This window comes from Protopterus annectens, chromosome 5.part0 (genome assembly GCF_019279795.1).
Source record: "Protopterus annectens isolate FY-2018-M chromosome 5.part0, PAN1.0, whole genome shotgun sequence".
Lineage (NCBI taxonomy): Eukaryota > Metazoa > Chordata > Ceratodontiformes > Protopteridae > Protopterus > Protopterus annectens.
The window spans coordinates 1,477,239,674-1,477,266,056 of NC_056735.1; the positions used below are offsets into that span (position 1 = coordinate 1,477,239,674).

General features: G+C 40.0%; 1 protein-coding gene across 2 annotated transcripts in view; it reads right to left on the bottom strand.

The window, feature by feature from the left end:
* The window catches only part of FARP1 (FERM, ARH/RhoGEF and pleckstrin domain protein 1), a 2,534,157-nt gene that overhangs the window by 736,190 nt on the left and 1,771,584 nt on the right, over positions 1 to 26,383 (bottom strand). For both annotated transcript variants that reach the window (XM_044071307.1, XM_044071308.1), the window contains one exon: positions 13,705 to 13,780. In XM_044071307.1, coding sequence (XP_043927242.1) covers positions 13,705 to 13,780 — 76 coding nt within the window. The remainder of the gene's footprint in view (positions 1 to 13,704; positions 13,781 to 26,383) is intronic.

Below are 26,383 nucleotides of genomic sequence, written 5' to 3' on the forward strand. Positions count from 1 at the left end.
CAACTGGAAAGGGCAGGGACATGAATAGCAACTTCACAGCTAAAAACATAGACTGATATCAGAAAAACATAATTTCACTGACACTGTAGAGCCTTGAATGCGCTGCTGAAAAAGTCTAAAAGTATCTTGATCAGGTGGTAAAAAGTATGAGGAAAGGAAGGACAATTACAAAGGTATAGCTTCAAAACTCAGGCAAATTTTGACACATGAAAGGTCTTTTTTCAAAATTTTTTTTATGAATGCCTACAAATGTAAACTTTTTTGCAGCAAAAAACTCTACTGCATGTAAATTCAGGAAATATCTAAAGAACTCTTTTAAGCCTTGACTACAGGAAGTAAGGACTGATTTTGACCATACACTGTTTCCACTGTCTACTCTGAAGTTCCTTCTCTTGTCTACCTCGATCTAGGCTTCCTTCCAAGCAAGGATAAAATACTGCAGGATGCAGCATTAACCTGTACAAAACCTCCTTCTTTGAAATGGAGAGCCCCCAAAATCCTCCTGACACTATGAGCTCTTACTAGAATGTTTCATCACTATCAGATGCGTATAATTTTAAATTTCCATCTACCCATAATTGATCCACACCAAGAATTTTACATTCTGCTCTAAAGTGTCTATGATCAAAGCAAATTATTCAGCACTTTTCTGTACTTTTATTTGGATAACAACAGTTTTACTGCCTCCCCTGAATTTTCTCAAATCACATCACCTATGCCATCAAGATTTAACTTTAAATTCGATGCATGCAGAAAAGTTACGGCAAACCCTTTAGCTCTTTCACAACTCTACTCATAAAGATATTGAAGAAAACTGGTTCCAATTTTATTTTTAAACATCTCACTGACTATACTGCACAATGTTAACAGAATTCTGTTTACCACTTTCCACTTACTACCTATCTATGTAACTGAAATTCTTATCTAGAATTTTCTTTCTTCACCTAATCATGAGGTACTTAATTGTCTTACTACTGTCAGAAGCAGAACAGTATTAAAAGTACTAAAGAAGTTAGAACAGGTCGTATACATCACTACGGCTTTTTTTAAACAAGAAACATCTTTACCGGATTATCACTTATGACACAGGCAATTATATATTTATATATATGAAGCCAAACCATAGATATATTTTCAGTTGCACACATTATACATCACATATAATCTTTTATACATCACATCCCAAAAAAATAACTTCTTAGCTACACCAATTTACTCATTCAGTATTTCTGACAGAATAGTCTGTAGGGAATTTTTGAAGTCTGCCAACTAATTACACTCCCAAAAAATTATGTTCCCAATTACTTCTTTCTTCCCCATCACACCTCCAACATTTGCAATCTACCTGAGGAAAAATTTGTTGGAGTCTGCTTGGGGTAATCAAAATGCCTATTCAAACACCTACAAGCAAAAATCCTAAATCTTCTAGACTTTGTTGAATATGGGAGCCATATATACATCCTCCCATTGTTTCTTTGTAAATTGATTATCCAATCTCTCTTCCCAATCCTTTCTAACCTCCTCTGCTTGAATCCTATAGTTATCATGCAATATTTTACACACCCTACTAATTATCCTTTTTTTAACAGTGGCGTCTGTTCTAAATTCTACTAAAAACTTTATGAGTGCTGGTCCTTCAGTTAGGATCCCCATTCCTTCCTATTTGCCTATATTCTGATCTCAATCCTTGAAAGGGAAGGCAATATGTAGCCTGCAGTATGAATGTATTCTTGGCCCTCTTCCCATTCTATTACCTTTCCCACTCTATTTGCTCCCAGTACCTTGGTTACTTTGCCAGTTTTCCCCAATAAATTCCAGCTCCCTCTTGCCTATTCTCTGTACCTTTAACTGCAGTCATCCCTATCGGCATAATCTCTCTTTTCCATTCCAATATTGACTTGGTTCTTAGATTAAATCCCAGTCTCTCCTTTTTTCTTGAGCTTCCTTCATGTTTATTCAAAAAACCTTTCCACTTTGAATTATGGCTTTCTGCTTGTGCTATGTATCAGAGCCTTAACTGTGTAGCTCTGAAATACCCCTTCAAATCAGGTAATCTGAAACCACCTTGTTCTACTGGAAGGATCAACTTAGGCACTTGACGCTTACCATCTTCCCCATCCAAATAAAATCATTCAACTCTTTATTAATTGCTATCCACAGCTTCTTCTCTGTTAGAAAAAAATATGCCAGATCTGTGTATAAAACTAAAGGGATTAAAAACATTTTCACTGCTTCTATCTTGCTATGTAAAGCAGAGCTTCCAGTTCCTCACTTTTTGTATTATGTTTTGTTTAGTTTTTTCGCAGATATCCTTAGCTGCCATAACGGAATCTTTTTTAACCCATACTTCTAATTACTTCATTACATTGTGCTTCCATGTGGGTATTGCTGAACCAGTTCATGTGTAGGTAGACAGTTCATAGCTATTGCCTTTGTTTTATCTTCATACATTTTGCATTCTAAAAAGACTTGAAACTGTCTGATATGTCCTTTTCTGGTTTTATCAGGTACAAAATAATACCATCTGCAAATAAAGCCAACTTTTCTTGATTACCATACCAATTATATCCTTGAATTTCTAAGCCCCTTATTTTCTTTACCAATGGTTCTAAATATAGCGCAAACAACAAAAGGGAAAGGCAACACCCTTGCTGTTTTGTCTTTTCAAACAGAAATTATCCAAGAGGAATCCCCACTTCAATTTTCACCCTAGAGTCCTTGTATAGAATAATAAACCTTAACACTGTGTCAGGAATGTAAATGCTTCCATTGCCCTAATCATAAAATCCCATCTTACTCTGTCAAATGCTTTCTCTGCATCAAGACCTACTAACAACAGTGGTAGTTTCTTATATTCTGCTTCCCTCTGGATCAGCATTGCTCTATTAAATTTAACAGTGTATGCCTTCCCTTTACAAAATCAGTTGATCCACAGATATAAACACTTTATAATCATGGCTTACAATCAAAGTGTGCCTATATAAAGCTGGATCTGCTGGGTCTTTACCACAGCTTTCTTCCAGGATGCTGGTGCTTCTCCTTTTAAAATACTGTTAAACAAAACCTTCTGATTATCATTTTCTTCCCTCCTAGCTTTAAAACTTCCACAGGAATACCATCTCTTCTTGGAAACTCTCCTGTAGATTGGTTATACATCACCATTTATATCTCATCTCCTCCTATCCTGTTAATAAATGTTAGCATATTTAATACTTCCATAAACATTTCCATGTGTTCTTTTTCTTGAGTTCCACATTTCTCTGCTTTATACAATATTTCATAAAACGTCTGAAATATTTATAATACCTCTACAGGATCTCTGGTAATTTTCCTTGTTACAGGCTGCCTAAGCTTGGCGAACCCTTTCTACTTTATATTGCATGAACTGTTGCTCTAAAAGCTTTTGCACTTTGGAGTTATCAAAAACAGTGACTTAATAGCAATCTTTCTAAACTTGTGCATATTATTGAGGTAATCCTTTATTTTCTCTTTAGCAGTCTGCAGTTGTGCTTCTTCTTCTGTCACTCACCCTATTCTGCAATAATTTAACTTTGTCAGTCCCTCTAAATAATTACTTTAACCATATTTTTAAACTCTACTTTCATTTTATCCCACTGCCTAGCTATATTTTCTGAAGAAATTTCTATCTTCCCAAATAACTCTTTAATAATTTCCACTACCCATTCTTTAAATTCCTCTCTTTTTAAGATAGGTGGGGAAGTGCCAGTGTCTCATTTTTATTATCCTGCATTTTTATTTTAGTTGTTATTGGGGTGCAATCTGAAACAGTTAATGGATGTGTATCAAAACTTTCAATTAAATGCTCATGTTCCTGTGAAATATAACTTCTATCTAGCTTAGCTCAGTTTTTGTACCTTGAGGAATAATATCTCAATTCTCCCTCAGCTCCTACTACTGTATTCACATCTTCCATACCAAATATTTTCATGCATTTTTTCAAAAATCTACTCTCTTTTGTTATATTTTCCCTTTTAGGCACCACAGACAGAGCCTCATTACTGCAAATCAAATTCCAGTCCCCACATATAAGCAATATTCCCTGCTGAAAGCAGATTATTTCACCCAGAATTTCTTAAGCTCCATTGTAACAGTTTTAGGTGAAACATAAATACATGCCAGGGTAATCCTCCTCCCTTGCCAGTATCCCCTTACTACTAAAAATCTACCACAATCAACTTTTTATTCCCTCTTCTATCATTATTAGAGCTCCTCTAGCAATAAATATAATACTCCCCTTTTCCTTTGTCCCAGATATTCTGCTGAATAACCATCCTGAAATCCTTTCTTTATTAAATTCACATGCTGAGTTCTTCCCAAATATGTCTCCTGCAGCATAGCTATTCACACTCTGCATTTCTTAATTTAGCTCACTAATCCTTCTTTTTTGAATATATCGGTGAGAACATTCAAGTTCAAATATAATCTAGAAAGTGTTGCCATTATGATAAAAAGTTATTAGTCTCACCTGTTATGTATAACAGCTTTTTTCTGCATACACTAATTTTTGGCAGGTTGTTCTTTTATACAGTTTCTAGTCATATCCATTTGAACCTATATCACGTCTGGCAAGACATTTTGTTTTAATGAAAACTCTGAAATAAATAAATAAATAAAAAGAACATCCCCATAACCTATTAATTTAATACAAACACACAAATATATGCACACCTTCATACAATGAATTAACTCTCATAATAGGAACAATTGCCCCAGACTGACAGCTACAATCACAAGCTTTGATTGACCTATAGTTACAGTTATCCATGCCAAGATGCATGATACAGCCTGTTCTTACACTTAACTCTAATTGTGGTCTGTTTTTCTCTTATCTTTATTCCTCTCCCTAGTATAGAAACAAACTTGAATGCTTTCAGAAAACATTATCTTTTATCCATTGAGAGAAAAATATATTCTGTTTTATTGCACTCTTAGCTTGTCTCCATAGAAACATGAGAACCAGATACAGAATTATCTTCAGCTATGAGCTTCTCATGTTGCACTGTGAACACTGATTTGCTAAAGGAAAACTCAATTTCGATCAAAGTTCTTTTACTTACTTGCTTCCACTTAAAACACATTGTTAGATCAAACCAAGGGCCTTAATCCAGTCATTATCTTGTGCAAAGGTTAGAAAAGGCATATCGATTTTACTTATATCGTGATCTGCATACTTTTACAACATGTCCCTCACATCAACAACTTATGATTACAACTTATTATCTTAAACATGCTTTTGTCTAGGCTTTCTTCTCTTTTTACATTGCAGAGTCTAAATTTCTTTAAACTAAACAAAGAGACAGAAAGAAAGGACGAGGAAGGGCACTTGCTTATTTTATTATCCCCATAACACACAAAAATAACTGAAAGTGGATTACTATATAACATGCAGTATATGTCATGTTTTATAAAAATATAAAAAATGTTTTACTTACAGTTCTAAACATTAATGAGATGAAGTAGGGCATATGCTCTGGAGTTCCCTACAAGTTTAACAAAGTCAAAAAGTCCAACATTTCCAGGTTTTCTTGTTCTACCATATTTCACAAATCTGATGCTTTGTAATCCCTCATTTATTCATTAATTTCCAGTTGCTAGTTTTCTTCCTGTAGATCTCCATCTCCTAACTCCAATCTCTGGTTCATTTCCATCATACTCCTGGTTCTTCAAGTCAACTCCTGTGCTTTTCACTGTCTCTCAAGCATTTTCCTTTAGAACAGTGTAAACAATTTCAATGGCAGTGTCTCTCTATAAGCTTTACTATCAGAAAAATAAGAAGCAGAGTCCCCTTCTGTTCGACAGCTCACTTTTTGCTGGACAAACTTGTATTTCCTCCTTAGCATGTTCTGCATCAAACAATTACTTTGACCCTTGAGAAAAAATATTCCAAAGATAGCTGAATACAGCGGCTTAAATCTCACACCTGCCTCCTGACATTCCCTGATTGCTGGAATAAATGTAAACGTCTTCTGCCTGGTGTACAATACGTAATCATTTTCCGCAAACACTCTACTGTCTCCAGCTTTTAGCACTTTGCCCTTCTGCCACACTTTTGACAGAATCAACTCTTTCTGCTGGCAGGATTTCATTTTTACTATCAGAGGTCTTGATTGTATTGTCACAGCCAGGTTTGGAGCATACACATGATGTACCCTTTCAATTAACGACACTTGCTGTGGAATACCAGTCCAGTTGCTTATTTGTCTCTTCCTTTCGGTTTCTCTGGTAAAGCAGACAATCTTAGGTTTTCCCTACATGCACTGTCCTTTAAAGTTAACATTTTTTGAAATATCTCTTCTTGAGTAGTCTCATACTCAGCCAGACTTTTCTTCATTTCGACCTCTGAGTTATGCAGTTGTTTCAGCTCATATGAATATCAGTTTAAAGCTTCTTATATTTTTCCAGCTTTTTGGCTGTCTGAGTTTATATACTCCTTCAGTGTTTTGATAATTTAATCAGCTTTGAGCACATTTTACTTATTTTTTTCTCTAAATGACTGAAAGTCGTGTCTTGCACCAAAGCTGGAGCTGGAACTGCTTTTTGCTGGACAGATGCAGGATTCTTCCCAGCCAGTGTCTTCTCCTCACTTTTTGGGATTGATTTTCTTTCAGGTTCTCTAAATTTCTTATCTGATGGCATCCAGGCAATGCACTTATTAGCCAATAACTGAAATTTACCGAAAAAGACAAATTCACTGGCATTCTTTTCCGAGTTTCTGTTTTCACACTGGAAGAGCTGAAATTAAGCTGCTACTCAGTGTGCAGCCATCTTGGAAGTCATCCATCACTGTGATTTAGTCTACCTAAGAAAAAGTACAGTTGTGTACACTTACCATAAATGTAGATGTTCAAGTTTATTCACTGTTGCAGTCATTACATTTGGGTTATCTGCCTGCAGGTAGCCCTCAGCCGGACTGAATACCACAGTCTTGGATTCCTGCGTCAGATGCTGTCTCTTCTTCCATGACGTCAGGTAGTCAGGGGTATAAAACATGCAGCCGACACCATTACATCAGTTTTTCTTGCCCCAGATGTCAGGTGCCTCCTTAATGGGAAGCAATTTTATGTTATGTTACACCTCCAACAAAAAGCAAACACACCAGAGAGCTCAAATACACCAAACAAGAAGGAAAGGTAGAGCCAAGAGAAGTCAGGGGGCTGGAGGGAGGGTAACCAGGACTGCAACAGAGAATACACTCACACATCTACATTTATGGTAAGTGTACACAACTGTACTATGTTCTTCGTGTTTCATTGTTGCAGTCATTACATTTGGGTTGATTCCCAAAGCTAAGGAAGGGAGGAGGAAGTTAGAGAGCATTAGGGCCAGCTATTAAGCCCTGCAAAATTGCAGTGGCAAAACCAGCTCTGGATTTAGTAAAAACAGGCATGTGGTAATGCTTGGTGAAGGTATGCACAGAGCTCCAGGTAGCAGCTTCTAGGATGTCCCTGGTAGGGACTCCTCTGAGAAAGGCTATAGAGGTAGATGCAGCCCTGGTGGAATGTGACCTAATCCCCTGTGGGGTAGGTTTTTCATGGTGCTTATTGCAGAAATTAATGCAATGGGCTATCCATTTAGAAATGGTTTGCTTTGAAATGGCCTTCCCTTCTGTCCCTGCAGCAAAGCCAACTAGCAGCTGTTCAGATTTTCTGAGAGGCTTAGTCCTGTTCAAATAAAATCTAAGTTGTCTGTGCACGTCCAAAGAGTGCAGTATTCTTTCTCCTTTGTTTTGTGGATTCGGGAAAAAGGTAGGCAAATGAATGGACTGATTTAGGGCCACACTAGACACCACCTTGGGCATAAAGGAAGGATTGGTCCTGAGGGAAACCCTGTCTACATGGAAGATAATGAAGGGCTCCACTGCCATAAGGGCCTGTAATTCAGACACTCTTCTTGCTGAAGTGATGGCTAGAAGGAAGGCTGTTTTCCAAGAAAGGAATTTCAACTCTGCAGTTGCAGCTGGTTCAAATGGAGGGAGAGTAAGCTTTTCCAATACAAAGTTAAGATCCCAGGCTGGCGTAGGGGCTTGCCTGGGGGCGGGGGTCTTAAATTTTTAGTCCCTCTGAGAAATTGCTTTAATAGGGGGTGAGAGAAGAGGGGTGGTTCAGTATTATAATGTGCTGAAACGGCAGAGCCATGAATTTTAATTGACGAGAAGGATAGGCCCTTGTGGAGCATTTCTGTTAAGTACTGAAGAATATGAGGTAAGCTGGGCACCGTAGTGCTCATCCCCTGAGCCTGGTTCCAGGAACAATTTCTTTTCCACTTTTCAGCATAGGATTTTCTAGTACTAGGTCTCCTTATTTCCAGAATGACATCTAGCACCTGCTTACTGAGGGATGCTATAGGAGAGCTCAAGGAATTAGCCAGGCTGCAAGGTTCAGGGTTTGAAGCTGAGAATCTGGCCCACCTGCTGAGACAGCAGGGAAGGTGTCTGAGGTAGGTGCCATGGATTCAGCAGTATCGTACTGCGCAAGAGGGGGTACCAGTGCTGGTGAGGCCAGTCTGGTGTAATCAGAAAATGATTACATATTGTACATCAGGCAGAAGAGGTTTACTTTTATTCCAGCAATCAGGGAATGTCAGGAGGCAGGTGTGAGATTTAAGCCGCTGTAATCAGCTATCTTCAGAATATTTTTTCTCAAGGGTCAAAGTAATTGTTTGATGAAGAACATGCTAAGGAGGCCAGTCTGGAGCAGTCAGGTTCTGATCTTTAGCAGAACCTTCGAGAGGAGAGGCAGAGGGGGAAAGGCATAAACTGAGAGGCTTTCCCAGGTAAATGACAGGGCATCCACTTTCCAAGCTTGACTGTGGGGAGTCCTTGTGCAGAATTTGTCCAATTGGTAGTTCTGAGGGGAGGCAAACAGATCTATCTCTGGAATCCCCCATTTGTTCCTCAAGAGGTTGAATATTTTTGGTTCCAGTTTCCGTTCGTGTGGGTCCATGAGATTTCTGCTTATGTCATCTGCCAGTGAATTTAGCTTGCCTGGCAGGAATTGAGCTTGTAGATGCACTTGGTAGCTCAAGGCTGTGTTGTAGACAGCCATGGCTAGTCTGCAGAGAGGGTACGAGTGGGTTCCCCCCTGCATGTTTATGTACCACATAACTCTGGTGTTGTCTGTCTTTACCAATAATTGTCCTGGAAGGATATGGTCTTTGAAGGCTGTCAGGGAATTCTGTAAAGCTAACATTTCTTTTTGGTTGATATGCAGGTGCATCTGACTCGGGTTTCATTTGCCCTGAATGCACCACCCCCATACATAGTCTGATGCGTCTGTAGTCAGGGTTTGGGCAGCAGGGGGTAGATTGAAAGGGAGCCCCTTGTTTAGGTGTCAGGCCTCTGCCCACCAAAGGAACTCTGTCTTTATACAAGGAAAGATAGGAATCAATGATTCCAGGTCCTGAGAATGTTGACACCATAGGCTTTTTAGATACCATCGTAGTTTCCTTATATGCAGTCTTGCATATGGAATTAGTAGAATGCAAGAAGTCATGAACCCCAGGGCTTGCAGGATTTTCCTTGCAGATAGCTGGGTCTTTGTGGCCAGTAGTTTGAAGTAGGCTGTCAAATAAACTTGTTTCTCTGGCGTGAGGTAAGCCATCTGGGAAGTTGTGTTCAAGCTTGCTCCCAGGAATACAACTTATTGGCTTTGTACTAGATGAGATTTCTTTTCGTTTATGGTGTACCCCAGCGAGGTTAGAAGTTTCTTTACAAATGCCAGATGTTTTAATAGCATGTCCTGGCTTTCTACCTGAATTAGACAATCGTCCAGGTATGGGTATATTTGAATATTTCTCTGCCTGCAAAATGCAATGGCTGGAGCTAGACACTTTGTGAATACCCTGGGTGCAGTAGATAAGCCAAAGGGAAGTGCAGAGAACTGATAGTGCATGGAGCCTGCTCTAAACCGTAGGTATTTCCGAAAGATTCCCTTACTGGAATGTGCAGGTAAGCTTCCTTTAAGTCTAAGGTTGCCAACCAGGCATCTTTGCCTAGCATAGAAAGCAGCTGTTGAAGTGTTAGCATTTTGAATTTTGGGATTACCAAAAAGGTGTTTAGAATAGAGAGGTCCAGGATAGGATGCCAGGAGCTGTCTTTTCTGGGTACCAGGAAAATTCTTGAGTAAAAACCTTGTCCCCTTTCTTGTGCTGGGACAGGCTGAATAGCCCTGATACTTAGAAGGGAGAGAACCTGCTGTTGAGCCTCTTCCCACTGATCAGCACAGTCAGGAATCAACATCATTTTCTGTTTAAGTAGTCTCATAATATGCTACTGATACTTTATGAAACTGGCAGTTTAAGGCCCTAATGGCCAAAGTAGCAGAAGTGTATACCTTCTTACCTCATCTGTCCAAGGCCCTGGAATCTCTATCAGAGGGGGTAGGGTTTTTGGCAGTAATAGCCTTAATGCCTTTAGGTCCTTGGGAAATGATCTCTGGGTCCGCAGTAGGATTCTTGGAGAGGAACTTGTGAGTCTCAGGTACTCTGTAATACTGGTCAGGTTTTCTGGGAGCTGGAGGTAAAGTGCCTGGGCCAGGCTAGATTCCAAGAAGGCATCATCTACAATGTCCAGGACAGGAGGGATAGCTAAAGGCCTGTGTTGAGGGAGGAATAAGAATTCCCAAAGCCTCTTTTTGGAGTCAGAGTAATCCTGGCTTTCCCAGCGGAAATGCTCCCTAAGAGTGTGCAAGGTTTCACCAAAAGAAAAATCTTCTGGAGGGGAAGCAGAGGGAATGGAATCCTCTGCATCAGAATCCTCATAGGTAGGATAAGGGCAAATCCTGGTAATCAGAAGAAACAGAAATTTCAGAATCCTGATCAGAAGAATCAGAAGGAAAATCAGTTCTAAGTCTCTTAGAGGGGGAAGGCTGGCTTCCCCTAATTAAAGTAATAGGTCTTCAGCCATTCTAAGCATTTGTTTTTAGGCATATGGGCCTGACCATGTGGTTTGGACGTCTGTTTTCTAGGCGTGTGTCGAGTTTTCGGCCTTGATGAAGAAGATGGCGTTGGTTTGAAATGCAAGTCTGTAGGCCTGAATATACCCTCAGAAGCCGGTGCCTGCATAGCGGCTCCAGACCCATCCAAGGTAGAGACATCCGCAGGTTCCATAGTCGAAGAAGCATCTCGCGGCATACCGGACTCTGAATGGGTCTCAGTAGAGGCCTGCGAATATGAAATAGCGGGTATCAGGGGCTGCGAAAGCGCCTCACTGAGTACCGGCGAACTGGCAACTAACTTAATAGAAGCGTTGTCGGCAGTTTTGGACCTATGCGTTCTGTCTCTGTCTTTATCTTTATGTTTTTTTCGGAATATCGGTAGTCGGATGGCTTACCAAAGCCATTTCTAGATAGTTAAACCGAGTACCAAAATAATTTGCTGCAAAAATAGACAGACGATGAATAGTTCGGGGGTTGAATAAAGCACAAAACTGACAGCGAGGGACGTCGTGGTCTGGGCCTAAGCAAGGAATGCAGTACGAATGAAAATCTTTATGCGGTATTTGCTTTCCACAGGTAAGACAATTGTTAACTTTTACTGACATCGGTTTAAGAGCAAGAAAAAGGGTCCCCAATGGGGTACTTAGCTTTTTTGAAGACTTCGGTTTTGAAACTCAAATGAAAATTTCAGGAGTCGGCCGACCGGCACTTGCGAACTGCTTCTGCTTCGGGCACCGCGCGACAAGAAAGACTGATGTAATGGTGTCAGCTGCATGTTTTATACCCCTGATGACCTGAAGTCACGGAAGAAGAGACAGCATCCAACGTAGGAATCCAAGACTCTGGTATTCAGGCCGGCTGAGGGCTACCTGCAAACAGATAACCCAAATGTACTGACTGCAACAGTGAAACACGAACATCTGCAAGGCTGTCAAGTCTTGAGGGAAGCAATGTATAAGAATGATAAACTGCATAATAAAAAATTAGAAAACTGAATGTGTTACTGGTTAAATAAGAGCTGTCCACAATCTGGGATGTGAAGGTATCAATAGTTAGGGGAACTATGCTCTCATTTTGGTCACTCTCTGTTTCGACTGAATGGTACAGTATATGTTGCTTGTTCTGTCTAGACAGCAACATATTAATGTATAATGTCAGACAGCATTAAGAAGAATTTGCTGCAATTTCTTATTATGTTCCACCTCAGTGTGGGGAAAACTATTTCCAACATATCCCTGCTACGTATATTCTGCTACTTTGATATCTTATAATTTCTCAAAAACTGAACTGTTTGTTCTGTCACAGCAGCAAGCAGTTTTGACAAACCTGACTGCACAGATAAATAAAAATATGAGCTGTTGATGACCTGCTGAGTCTTCTATAGCTCATGATTTGATTATTTTAGTCTTCAGTTGACATCAGTGTGACTGCAAACAAGTCACTTAACCAGAACACCCCTAAAAGGGACAAGTGCATGTCTGGGCCCAGTAAACAAGTAGATAAAATAAGAAAAAAAAGCCACCTTCCATGATGCAGTATATCTAAGTAAAGGGAGCCATATGGGTAACCCCCCATGGAAGATTCATGGGGGCTTGTTTCCATTTAAAACATGTACTGTGTGTAAATGATATCTGATGTTTTTCAGTAGTTTCTCTGCCTCTTGGGAGGCCGGATTCATGTTTTTTACCATTCAGGCTTTTGCAAAGGCAGTCTTGATTTCCTCACTGCACAGTTTTGTCAATCTTTTCCCATGGGAACCATCCCATGACACCAATCTTCCCCTGGTCTCCACCCATTCATGATAGCAAGTCATGGGCTTGGGATACCCTACAAGTGATACCTTGAAATGATTTTCTTAGTCCTCCACAACCTATGTCAGACTAATTGGTTTGTAACTCTAGCCAAGTTCTACATCTGAGAAATGAGACATCAAACATTCTTCAGTCCTCTAAAAACACTATTTTAAGCCAGTATCTCCTCCCAATAAAGCAGTTCCACATAAATTAAAGCAACTCTCTGACAAAGGATTAAAGAGGAGTTTTCCAACTTATGGAGACTCACACAGACAGGAAGCATGGAACCACTCACTCCAGAGATGTTATAAGCAGGAAGTCCAGGTGGCTGGACAATAGTAACACAATTTATCTGCTCTTGACTCAGAATAACATTTTCCACGGATTAAAACAAAAACACATTATTATACTGTTTAGTTGTTTAAATACAACCATTTAAACATTTCAAAAATGCTAATTAGCAAGAGGCCATGTAAAGGCCCGTGGTCTTATCCAACAACTTTTCATCTGATTCCCATGGGCACCAGCACTGTCCTCCATTGTAAACTCTATAAGATTATATCAAGGGTCTTAAAAGGAAAAATGAGTCTACCCATTAAACATTCATGTTTAGAAATAGCACCAAGCTCTTGTGGGCATAGGAGAGGTTAACCACTCTTACATAGGAATGGAAACAGATTATCTACTGCCAAACTTTACAATGCTGTAATAACCTATGCTTCAAATAATAGCCATGATTAAATCAGAGGAGCAATTAACCTTTGAACCAGTCAAGCCACAGCCCACAAAAGAATGCGTGAAGACAAAAATTATGTGCGAGACATCAGAATACTTGCAAACACAGAATACTTTAAATAAATACTATTTATCTAATTATGTTCCATTGAACAACTGATATGCCTCTAGGATTCATAATTCTCTGTTTTTGTAACAAAAAAGTTGTTGTCTTTACTGACTTGCTTTGGCACTTCAGACTGCGGTTCACAAGGCTGTGCTGTCAAGCTTCTGATGGAACGAATATTGCTGTGCTTCCTAAAAGAAATCAAATAAAGCCATGCAAATGATTTAATGCCTTTGAATAAGTTACGGTGATTGGAAAATAACAATAAACATTCAGTCTGCCAAGACTCTGCATCATTTCAGTTCTGCATGAATACACAAATCCTTGCTCTGTAAAGCTTAGACCACTACACTCAGTTTGCAGAATTAACAGGATACTCCTCTGCATTTAATATAAAATATCTCTATCAATGGTAAGTATGAGGAGAAGGGATTAGTGATACAGAAAAGTTTAGTGATACAGAAAAGTTTAGTTATCAAAGCGGATTGCTTCATTTAAGCATTACTAATGATGTGCACAATGACATGCATTCAATAAATCCTGCACAACTTTATATATATATATATATATATATATATATATATATATATATATATATATATATATATTAGCTGTACCCGGCCACACGTTGCTGTGGCTCAGTCTGGTTAAATGGAAAAGAAAGAAAAGAGAAAGCTCACGTTTCTAATATGTTTAATTTCACAATGCTTGTGGGTATACAATATTTTTTGTTGTTCCATTGTCTGTGCAGATATAGAGATTGTCTGGTTTGCCGACTCTAGAACATGCAACATATAATTGTCCATGTGAGAAGCAATCCGTGTGTAGATCTAAACCGCACAATTCTAAAGATTGGCCCTGAGCTTTGTTGATGGTGACTGCAAACGCCAATCGAATTGGGAATTGCAATCTCTTAAATTGAAATGGCATATCCGTTGGAATCATAGGAATGCAAGGAATGAGGACATCTTCACCTTTGAAAGGTCCTGTCAAGATTGTTGCTTCTACGACGTTGCTCATTAATTTTTTTTACTGCAAGCCGCGTGCCGTTGCAAAGCTTTGGCTGGTTGATATTTCGCAACATGATAATTGGCATGCCGATTTTCAACTGCAGTACATGCGGTGGCATCCCTGGCAGATCGAGTGAATTCAAAAATTCTGTTGGATAATTAACCACTTCATCTGCTTCCACAACACTGTCGACGGACTTGTATGTGACTGCCTCGCTTTGAATGTTAGACTGAATAATATTGTTAAGTTCGTAGACGTCTTTGTTCTTGGCCGCAAGAATAGCTCGTTCAGTCAGCCAATCATGATTCTTATAATTGGTTTGAATATTGGGAAATACTTTTTCAACCAATTCTTCTTTTGACATCACTAAATTGCAGAAGTTATGAGGCAATGAAATTCGTCCTGAGGTCAGATCAATCGGCACCTTTCCGTTCCCAATTTCCAGCAATTGATGTGAGAATATCTCAGCTGATCGATCATTTTGCAGCTGGACACGCATATTTGTAGTTAATTTTAACGTCTTTACGTGTCGCCACAAAGTAGAGTATTTCAGGCAAGCATTTATTTCATCCGCTGGTGTCGATCAAGGAATTACAGGTAATGTTTGCCTGAAATCTCCTGCAAGCAATATTAATGCGTTCCCAAATGGTCTGATGTTTCCACGCAAATCTTGCAATGATCGACCAAGAGCCTCGAGCGATCTTTTGTGCGCCATTGTGCATTCATCCCAAACAATAAGTTTGCATTTCTGCAATACTTTTCCCATGCTGGATGCTTTGGAAATGTTGCATGTGGGAGTTTCAATGAATTGCATGTTCAATGGTAATTTCAAAGCGGAATGAGCAGTTCTTCCACCTGTGTCACAGCTATTCCGGATGACGCAAGAGTTAAGGCTATGCCATTTTGGGATCGAATTGCTGCCAGAATCAATCTAATTAGGAACGTTTTACCAGTTCCTCCTGGCGCATCTAAGAAGATTTCTCCAACCCCGTTATTGACAGTTTGCATTATTTGATCGTAAATCGTAAATGGATCGTAAATCGGAAACATTGAAATGGAATCGTAAAATATTTAGTATAACGTGTGTTGCTTTTACGTCCAACAGATGGCGCTGTTTTTCAAAAAAAGCATGTTTTTACCTGTCACAGGTGTGGCATCTATATAATAGTAGGTATATAAAAACACGCGCGTATTCGAATGCAACGTGTGACATCTATATAACAGTAGGTATATAAAAACATGCGCGTATTCGAATGCAACATTGTGTGAAAATTTCAAAGCAATCGGTGAAGAACTTTCGGAGATTTAAGATTTTGAATAAACCGAACATTTACATTTTTATTTATATATATATATATATATATATATATATATATATATATACACACACACACACACACACACACACACACACACACACACACACACACACACACACACACACACACACACACACACACACACACACACAAACACATATTCTCAATGTTAAAATCAAATCAAAGAAACTGTAATCAGGGCATGTAAGCATATTACTTGTTACACAATTTAAACAAACTGATCAAGTCACTGTAATCTGTACTGGCTTCTCCATCAACATGTTTTTTTCTTTACTCTTCTTCCTGAAACGAGTTATCATTTTTTTCTGTAAGAAGTTTAGAACTCTGCCCCTCGAAATAATTATAATATACTATAACTCTGAATTACAGTTTCTTTTACTCACTCACTAATATACTAATGTAGTTAAACAAATTCAGCCATTTGTTTAGGTGTATCAATTCAGCACAACTGAGCCTTATCATGTGGTCTTGAGTTTCATTCTCTGAGACTCATCTGTATTTGCTATTACCCTGAACAAGTCACTTAACCTAACATTACTTCTGGAACATCCGTGAGTTGAGGCATGTGTACCTACTGAGTTTTCTCTGTCAACAAACAAATTAAAATCTACTGTTCCCCACTGAGGAGCACTGACGGCTCTCCATTTCTTGAACTCAAACTACATTAATTATCCTTTTATTAGAGTCTCATGTAACCATCATCTTGTTTCTGTTTTATAAGCTTTATTATTAGTGTTTGTACTCTCTTTTCTGCATACATTTTTAATATGTAAACACCACTCATAAAATATGACAAGATTAATGTCTGCTCTGAAAACAGATCAGTTGCTTTATGTTTTAACTCTGTCTTGTACTTGAAAAGCTTGGAATAGGTCCACAAAACATGTACATGTTCATGTTGTTATCACACTTCAACCATCAATCACCATTCCTTCTCCCTTTTACTTCTTTTTGCATCCATGTTGTGACAATACTTTACAGTGAAAGGACAGAATGCTATTACAGTTAGAAACTTCCATTATCAGAAACATTAGTTTCTTTTATGCACAAGGAATGCTGATCCTATTTCACCATTCTGTCCAATCCAACAGTTGGGGTTCCGAGCTAATCCTTGGATCCTATCCGGCCATCCACCAGTTCTACAGTACCTGAAAGTCCTGCAGACGTGCCCAACATTCCCTGCAAGTCTCCCCCAGATCTCATTTGCCACCACAGCAGAAGTTTTGCATTCCAGCCACAGCTATGTGCTCTCTGATATATTTCAATGTTTTGCCTCTTAAAGCATATACATTAATACTGCCTTACTATTTCCTATTTTCTAGTTGGTGTACTGGATTTTAGGGTAATTTCTCAACCCACAGTAATAATGTCATTACCTCATGCTTCTTTCTTTGGCCTAGCTAATAAAAAAAAAAAATAAAGGAAGGTATATTTATAGAACATTAGCATCATTATTCACCACTACTTTTACTTCGGTTTGTATCTTTGATACTTGAGTAATCTCACTGTTACTGTGATTTTTTTTCTTTAGGGGACTATGAACAAAACTTTTAAGAAAAGTTCTAAGTGTGAACATAAAATCCCAGCAAAAGGATGGCCTTGAGATGTGTGTTCCGGAGAACCTCAATGCAGAGTGCCCCATATGAAAAAGGATTGGATCCCTTTCCTTAACTGACAGGAGAGTTAAGCTAGTTATTAAAGGGCTTCTTCCTGCAGATCAGTTGAAAGAGTGGAAAAGAAAAGAGATAAGCATAAGGTTAGGAAGAGAAAGAATGGTGAGCAGCCTGGTTCCTCATCTCCTAAACTGTCCAGAAGGGATTCAACCCAATCTCTAGCATCAATGTCAAAGTCTCCTCTTCTGGAAGCCATTGTGATTAGGGATAGGTACCCACCTAAGACAATCAGCAGATATTCTTCTAAGAGAGAGTTATGTCATTTTCTTTCTTCCTTGAAATCTGATTGTTCCATTCAAAGTATCACTAAAGCCAACTGGGAACCTGTTATGAGGGCTTTTCTGAAGAAGCAAATGGAAATGGGCATCATCCTAACCCCTCTGGTACCAAGGTAGATTGGGTTGCCCCACCTTCACCTCTCTTAGCTCCTTCTGCAGTGCCAGTTTCTGCATCAGTGGTTTCGGAGTCAGTGTTCCACCCAATTCTGTTGCTTCAGCACAGTCGACCGTCTCATCCTCATACTGATGGCTTCTTATCCAACTCACTTAAAACCAGCCCCTTCTGTATCAACTGAGTCTCGGACTTAATCGCTTGGCATCAAGCCCTTGACAACGTCTGTGGTTACAACTCACTTGGTAATGCTTTAGATGTTGGGTTCATCTGCGTTCAAGCAAATGGTACTGAGCTCCACCCCCCAATGCCTTTTGGGCCCTCGGTGTTGGGAATGCAGTCTTTTGTGCCAACCACCTCTGCCTCAGCATGGGAGGAGTCAGTTCTGAGGAGTGGGCCTTCAATGCAGACAGACTCCTGAGCCACCTTTGAAGTTAAAGGGAATATTACAGCCTCTTCCTCAATCAGGCTTCCAAAAGGATATCCACCAGCATCAGCTCAATCACTAGATATTCATCCATCAGCAATTCCACCCATTCATCAAGGTCCCCAGGAACAAAGCACCTGTATCCTTTGGGAATATGTAGAATGTGTGTGCTGATTCTTCCATGGACATGGATCAGTCATAGCTAGAGAACCTTAGGAAAAGAATACAGCAGCAGAAACTTGTAGACTCCCCTTTGGAGTAATCACATCAGACACTGACTGGATGAAAAGAGGCCCCCCCCCCAACCCCCAATCCCGTATGGAAGATGCCCATTTGGTGAGATCCTTAAATTGATGAAAAAGAAAGGATCTTGGGCATCAGATCCACCCTCACAGGACAAGGAAATGCCCTTTGAGACACATGGCTCTGTCCCTTCTACCACATGATTGGTCCTTAATGCAAAACGCCTCACAGACTTGGTCTCCAGGAGGACATGGCAGAAACCAGATACATCCAAAGCTATACCTAGAAAATCTGATAAACTGCTCCATCCTCCTAAAAAGTAGTAGTATTGCTCAGAGGTCTGGTGGACTGAATGACTGTCTCAGCCACCACCAAGACAGAATGCAGAGAAGAGCCCTCTGCTGTCCATACCCCCTTAACAAGGAGTCAAAGATAATGGACAGGATGGGAAAGCATGCGTACACTTTAGAAACCTTTAAACTGAGGGAGCTAAACTATGTAACCCACATGAACCAGTTCCAAAGGGACCTGGCTAAACAAACTATGGACACTTTGTGAAAAAACATGACTTAGGAGTTTACCAAGAAGCTGAGTATCACATGGAATGCCATGTTCAACATCACTCCATACATTTGTTCCATAATGCAGACGACTGCAAAGTTAGGGTAGCAAGCACCGAGTTAATTATGAAATACCATCTATGTGATTTTGTGGATGACCTCAAGACATCCTTTAATAACATCCCTTTGATGACTCCTCCATCTTTGAACCAGTGGTAAAAGAGAAGCTAATAAGGGGCAAGTAGGATGAGAGGACACTGTTTTCCACAGGGGTATGGTTTGAGAACTCTCAAAGGCTGTTTAATAGCAATCAGAAAGGTTCTATATCCCTGACTCTTCCTCAGAAAGGGTTGGCAGTAACAGATGCAGTCCTTTTAATGGACGAGGAGCATGAGGTCAAAGAGATCTGCAAAACCCTGGGAACCCTTTCAAGGTAGACCAAATCAGCACCCTTGAAGGGTTGTCCAACTGTCCCTCTCTGGAGGCAATAGGAGGGTGAGTATCCCTTCACCTTGCTGCATGGATGACCATCATACAGAACATATGGATACAGGACATTATATCCAGAAGCTATTCTCAACAAAATTCTTTCATCTGTGGCGAGTTAGACACCACTTCTTGCCAAGTGGCCCTCACCCAGTTAAGACTACTATCTCTATAAATATGGATTTTGCATCACTTACCAGAATCTCTTTGCCTTACTGACACTAAGAGTCATAGGACTTATGGCAGCTGCATATGCAATGGTTTATTATATGTCAAGACAGCAGATGAGTATTCTCCAGTGGATGCTCTTGGCATAGTGGTCCCAGCTGATGAATCTCCTTCTCAGCCAAGAATAACGTAACCCAGTCTTTCAAAGCTCTCTTAAAGTGGTGGCTGACTTCATTCTTTTTGCATACAGGAAAACCATTCTATCTTCCTCCACCAGCACCTATCCAGATCACAGACGCTTCCCCTCTGGGGTGTACTTGCGTGTGTGGGAAGCACATTTCAGGAGGAGGGTGGTTCAAAGTTCATGGAATCAATTGGAGGGCAGTCTTCACATCCGTATCAAGGAGATGGCAGTAGTCATCCTAGTATTGCAGGAGTTTCAGTATCTCTTATCTTCATGGGGTGATAGCCATATATTCGGACATTATCAGTGGTATGGGCTCCCAGTGGGAAAACAGAAACTCAGCAGAGAAGGCCAGTAGACTTGTGTTAAAGGGTAAATTTCAGTAACTGGCTAATAAGTGCACTGCCTGGATGCCAGGAATAAAGAAATACAGAAGATCTGGAAAAAGTTTTGCTACAAAAAGTGAGGAAGAAACACTGACTGGGGAAAGTTCTGCAGTTGTTCAGCAAAAAAGCAGTGCAACCTTCAGACATGACTTCCAATAACCTACAGGAAAACATAAGACAACTGCATACAGAGCTGGTTAAAATAAACAAAACACTGATGGAGTATATCAACACAAACTACAAAAGGCTGGAAAAAAATGGAAAAAGTTTTAAACAGATATTCAGATGAGATGATAAAGCTGCAAACTTCAGAGGTCGAACTGAAGAAAAGGCTCACTGAATATGAGACTTCTCAGGAAGAGATGTTTAAAAAATAGAATTAGAGGATACAGCACGTAGGGGAAAACCTGAGATTTTCAGCTATACCAGAGAAGCTGGAAGGAACAGACTGCATTCATTTTATGAAAGCACAAATAAGCAACTGGACTGGACTGGTATTCCACAGCAGGAGTTGTTAGCTGAAAGGGCAACATCGGGTGTATGCTCCAAACCTTCTATAAGAAAGCAACCTAGACCTTTAATAGTAAAGATCCAATCCTACAAGCAGAAGGAGTTGATTCTGAAAAAACTGTGGAAGAAGGACAAAATACTAAAAGTGGGAGATGGCAAAGTGTTTGTGGAGATTGATTACTCATTATACATCAGGCAAAAGAGAAGTAAATTAATTCCACTATCCAGAGAATGTCAAGACACAGGTATGAGACTCAAACTGCTGTATTCAGCTGTCTTTAAGGGAGGGACAAAATAATTTTTGATGAAATGCATGTTAAGGAGGAAATACAAAAGTGTGTCCAAGAAAAAGTGAGCTGTGAAACAGGAGATTATGCTTCTTGTTCCTCTGGTAATAAAGACCACAGAGAGACTTTACCAATGAAACCTTTTCCAGTATTTCAAAGGAAAATGTTGGAGAGAAGGGAGGGAGCACAAGAGTTGACTAGAAAAATCAAGAGTATGTTGGAAAGGAAGCAGAGACAGGATATGAGCACTGGAGAAAAACAGTAATAAAACCAGTAACTTAATGTGGGATTACAATGCAATAATTATATTTGTGAAATATGACAGAACAAGAAATTCTGGAAATATTGGACTTTTTCAAAATTTGTTGGATTTGTGGAGGACTCTAAAGTATATAACCTACATCATGTAATTAATGTTTGGAAAAATGCTTTTGGGAGGGGAAGGCAGGGGAGAAAGCTATGTGTAAATAAAGAAACACTTTATTTTCTTAATAGTACTGTATTTGTGATGTATGGTTTTCTTTGCATGTTATTTTTAAGAGCAATGGGGATTTTAAACATGTGGTGGTGTTTTTCTTTTTCTTCCCTCTTCTCTCTTTCTTCTTGCACACTTTTGAGAAATATAGGCAATGCAATGAAAAAAGCAGCCTAGTTAAAAAGGCATGTCAAAGTTAAAATTAATGTGCTTTTTTATTCTTGCATGGGGAAATAACTGGACCTCAGATTGATTTGTTTTAGAGACAGCAAGTAAATGAAAAAGAAATTGAATATTATGAGACTTTTTTTCTAACAAATACATGTATAATATGTAGCAATTCTGCAGCTGGTCTACATGGAGACAATCTGATAAAGAGAAACTGGAGAGAGTCTGGTGGAAGGGGATTGGCTGAGGGAAAAGGAAAAAGGAACAGAGAAATTGACTAGGATATAATGTTCTCTGAAAACAATCAAGGGTTTTCCCAGCTGTGAGAGGTATAAAGATAATACAAAACCAATTAAACTTGAAGTAAAGTTTTCTCAGTTTTTTTTTAAATGCAATGGGGATACTAATATACACGGCTGCTTTTGTTTTGTTTTGTATTTCTTTTTCTCCCTTCTTCTCTCCTTTTCTTTGTTCATTTTTAAGAAATATTGGCATTGCAATAAACAAAAAAAGAGGAAGAAAGGGGGATAGAGAAAGGGTCTGCTTAAGAGAGTATGACAAAAGAAAAATCAGTGCGCTTTTTCCCATACTTGCACAGGGAAGTGACTGGGTTAAGACACTAGGTGTTATCCAGTAACAAGTTTATTACAAAGCATATAAATGAAAATTAATACAGAATATTATAAAGCTTTGTTTCTGATAAGCAAGGAACCCCTTAGCAGTTTTGTGTCTGGTTTTCATATCACAAGAAGACAATTTGATAAACAAAAATGGCTTGGAGAAAGCATTTTCTGAAAGCATTCAACTGTTTTTTTTTTCAGCTGGGAGAGCTATAAAGATAGACAAAATCAAATGGCACTCACTAATAGCACAGGCTGTACCATGTGTCTTAGCATGATTAACCTTTCTTTTTGGTTAACTCTACCCTGTCTGCGTGGCTATCAACTTAGAACTTTTGTTACTAGGAAGCAAAAACTTCAATACTTGAAGAGGTACATAGTTTTGGGGTGCTATCACTGTGAAGACTGGTAGAGAAATGTGAAGGTTGCTAGCCTAGTCAGATAGAATTGTGCAGATAATTCTGTCATTTGTAAATATAAATGTAAACTACGGGCTTGTTGTCTTAAATGTGAAGAAATACTGTTACATGTGGAACTGGAAATAAATGTGACAACAGTGCACTCTACTGACCAAAGTAAAGCATGTGGTGACCCTTCGAAGTAGACCGTGGTGCCGAGGGGGTCTAGATGAAGAAATTATTTCTATTGGTTTAACCAAGAGTTAAATTGTTAGATTTAAACAAGCTAATGTATTTTTATTGCTCTGTTGCCTGACCAGCTGCAAGATAATGAAAGGGAGATGTTAAGAATGTAAATGCAGTTAATCTGTCAGCCTGGGAACACCAGGAAAGTGTAAAAGATGATGTAATGTTTATCCGAACTGCAATAGCAATTTAAACAGAGAGAATCAGAAGGCATTAAGCATTTTTGTCTTGATCATCCAACTCACAGCACTCTACCTGTTGTGTTATGTAAGTTATCTTAGACTTGTGTTTTCTTTTAGAGATAGCTAGAATTAGAAAGATTAGACTAAGTGTTTTTCTGTGATGTCAAAACTGTACTACTGAATTATTTTAAGTATTTCTGTGTGATTTCTGAACTCTTGACTAGCACTGACTGTGTAGTAGAAATTATTGTCTTAAGGTTTAAATTATTTATTATTAAATATTTTAAAACCTTTTAACTGTGGCTGGTTTGTGTAGAGATAAGTTAAGCTCTAGAGTACATTGCATATTTTAGTGATTACTGTACCAAGTCACTCTAATAAGCCTTGATTGTTTAGTCACATCTACCAATTGGATAATAATATTACACAGTAATAAATGGACACCCTTTTAAGGGCCTTTGAGTAGCTGATAATTATTAGCTGGGTGATGGCAGGGTAGTACTGTACAGTCTGGGTAAAAGGGGCCAGCCTTCCCCAGAAGTGTCTGTGTGGTTGTATAAACTCTTATCTCAAACTCTGTGTGTGTCAGCTACTTGGGCAGGGACACAAAGCACTGGTTGGACAGAGAGGGTGCTGGAGATTTTAGCTTGCCCAGCTAGGCTGAGATCTGGACCCTATAGCTGTGCCAGTGGGGAGTCTTATTGGGGACCTGGAGAGCAAGGGAGCGACCAGCCTCGGACGGACTGTGATCTCTGTGTACTAAGGGAAATTGCACTTTACTGTGTGTATTTGTTATCCTTTCCTCTCATATGAGATGCCTTCTCTGGTGTTAGTGGTGAGGATTGAGGCTCCTTGATTGCTGGGCCAGGGCACAGGCATCACATTTGTGGTGGCAGTGGCTAGCATATCCTCAATTTTGTGTTTGGCAGCGGTGGGATATCCACATCACATACTAATTCGTTGGCAAATACTAATTGGCTTGTAGTGGTGTGGGTAGAGTTAATCCTGTAGCTTCTGAAGGTGTTTGTGTACTCTAAAACAGCTACACAGTGAATACTTAGAGTTCAGATAACAATTGTTTTATTTCTTTTGTTAGCTTAGTCAGGTTGAGCAGGCAGCATGTCAGCAGAGGAGAATGGAAAGTTGACAAGGAGCCAGCTGGCAGAGATGTGCCAGGCTAGGGGACTGGTGCATGGAAACCTGACTAAGGCAGACCAGATTGCAGCCTTGGTTACAGCTGCATCAGAACACAGCAACCAGGAGGACAATCAGACAGCAGTGGAGATATAATTCCCTTGGAGAATGGACAGCTCAACCTTTCTGCCGTGGACTTAAAAATCCAGCTGGAGCTAAAGAGACATGAGTTGGAGGCCAGGCATGTGGAATTAGAAGCAAATGAGAGACTGTAACATTTGCAGGCTGAGGAGAATGAGAAACTGTTATGTCTGCAAGCTGAGGAACAAGAGAGGGAGAGGCAGCATGAGAAGGAGATGCTGACTCTTCACCAGAATCATAGAGGTAATGGGGAAGGGAGCAACTGGACCCCAGAAGCACAAACGGTCAGTAAATTTCTTCCACAGTTTAAAGAGGGGGATAATTTTGATAGTTAAATTCATATGTTTGAGAGGGTATGTAAACAGTATGAAGTTGACCAAGGGCTCTGGGTACGGTTCCTGACCCCCTTACTCCATGGTAACGCTGTAACTGTGCTGTCCAAAATGTCTGACGTTGCATGTTTTGATTATACTGCTGCAAAAAATAGTATTTTAGAACTGTTTAAGTTAACACCTGAAATGTATAGGAAAATGTTTCGTAAGCATAGACGCAAGGCAGATGAAAGTGTGTGTGAATATGTTGCTGAATTGAGCACTTATTTCCATAGGTGGGTGAGTGGATGTCAGGTCACCACTTTTGAAGGGCTGGCCGACCTTTTGGTGAGGGAACAAGCCCTTAGCACTTTACCTGAGGAATGAGGATCTGGTTAGCTGATAGACAATGTGCAACTTCAGATGAGCTGGAGAAGAAGGGAGACCTATATCTGGCAAGCAGGGTAGCCCTGCACAGGAAGGGGACCCCAAGTACTGTTAATGGGTCTAAAGGAACCCATGGTGGGCAGCACAGACTGCCCCAACAGAATCTGCCAGTAGCAGGGGAAGCCACTAGTCCAGGACATGTCCAGGAGCTAGGGTTAAATGTTTTGAATGCAACTAGTGGGGCCATGTGGCATACAGGTGTCCATGGAGGCAAGGTGGGGAACAAAAGTTGAGGGAGCCAGCAAGTGGGAAAGACAAAATGCCAATAGTAGGTTGTATTGGGACAAAAAGTGTACCAAACTACTACCACAGGCTATATCCTATTGTAGTGAATAGCAAAGAGGCCATTGCCAAGAGAGAGACAGCCTCTGATATAACCATTGTAAAGCCTGCAATGTTTACAGAGGAGGACTACATGCCTGGGCAGTCCACTCCAGTCGGGGCTTTAGGAGCGATCCCATTCCAAATACCTTTGGTTAGGGTTCACCTTGACTGGGTGGGTGGAAAAGGAAGCCAGCAAGTAGATGTGTTTGGGGATATACCTGCAGTTGTCCTGCTAGGGAATGATGTTGATAGTGCTGTACCCTGTGCTTGTGCAGTTACACGCAGTCAGGCTTGGAGACAAGCAGGTAAGTCTGGTAGCCTGGGGGAGACCCAGACAGAGTGCATATTTGCAGCCAGGTCAGGTGAGGTGGTTACTTCAGGGAGGGAGCTACTCTGTAGCAGTGAAACTGAAGGTGAGGCACAGCTGCTTGTGGGTACTAATGGTCCCTTGGACAGAGTGCCTGCAAAGGTAGAGGTGTGTAGTAGTACCCAGGCTGACAGTGAGGCACCACTGTCAGAGGATGCCAGACTTCCTGTGGAAGTGGAGCTGGGAAGGGTTACAAGGAGAGAGTTGAGACAGGCTTAGCTCTCAGACCCTACATCGCAAGGCCTGAGGCAGGTAGCTAAGGAGGCACCTGATTCTGAAGGAAAGGGGGAATCTGTACATTGGGACAAAGGGTTAC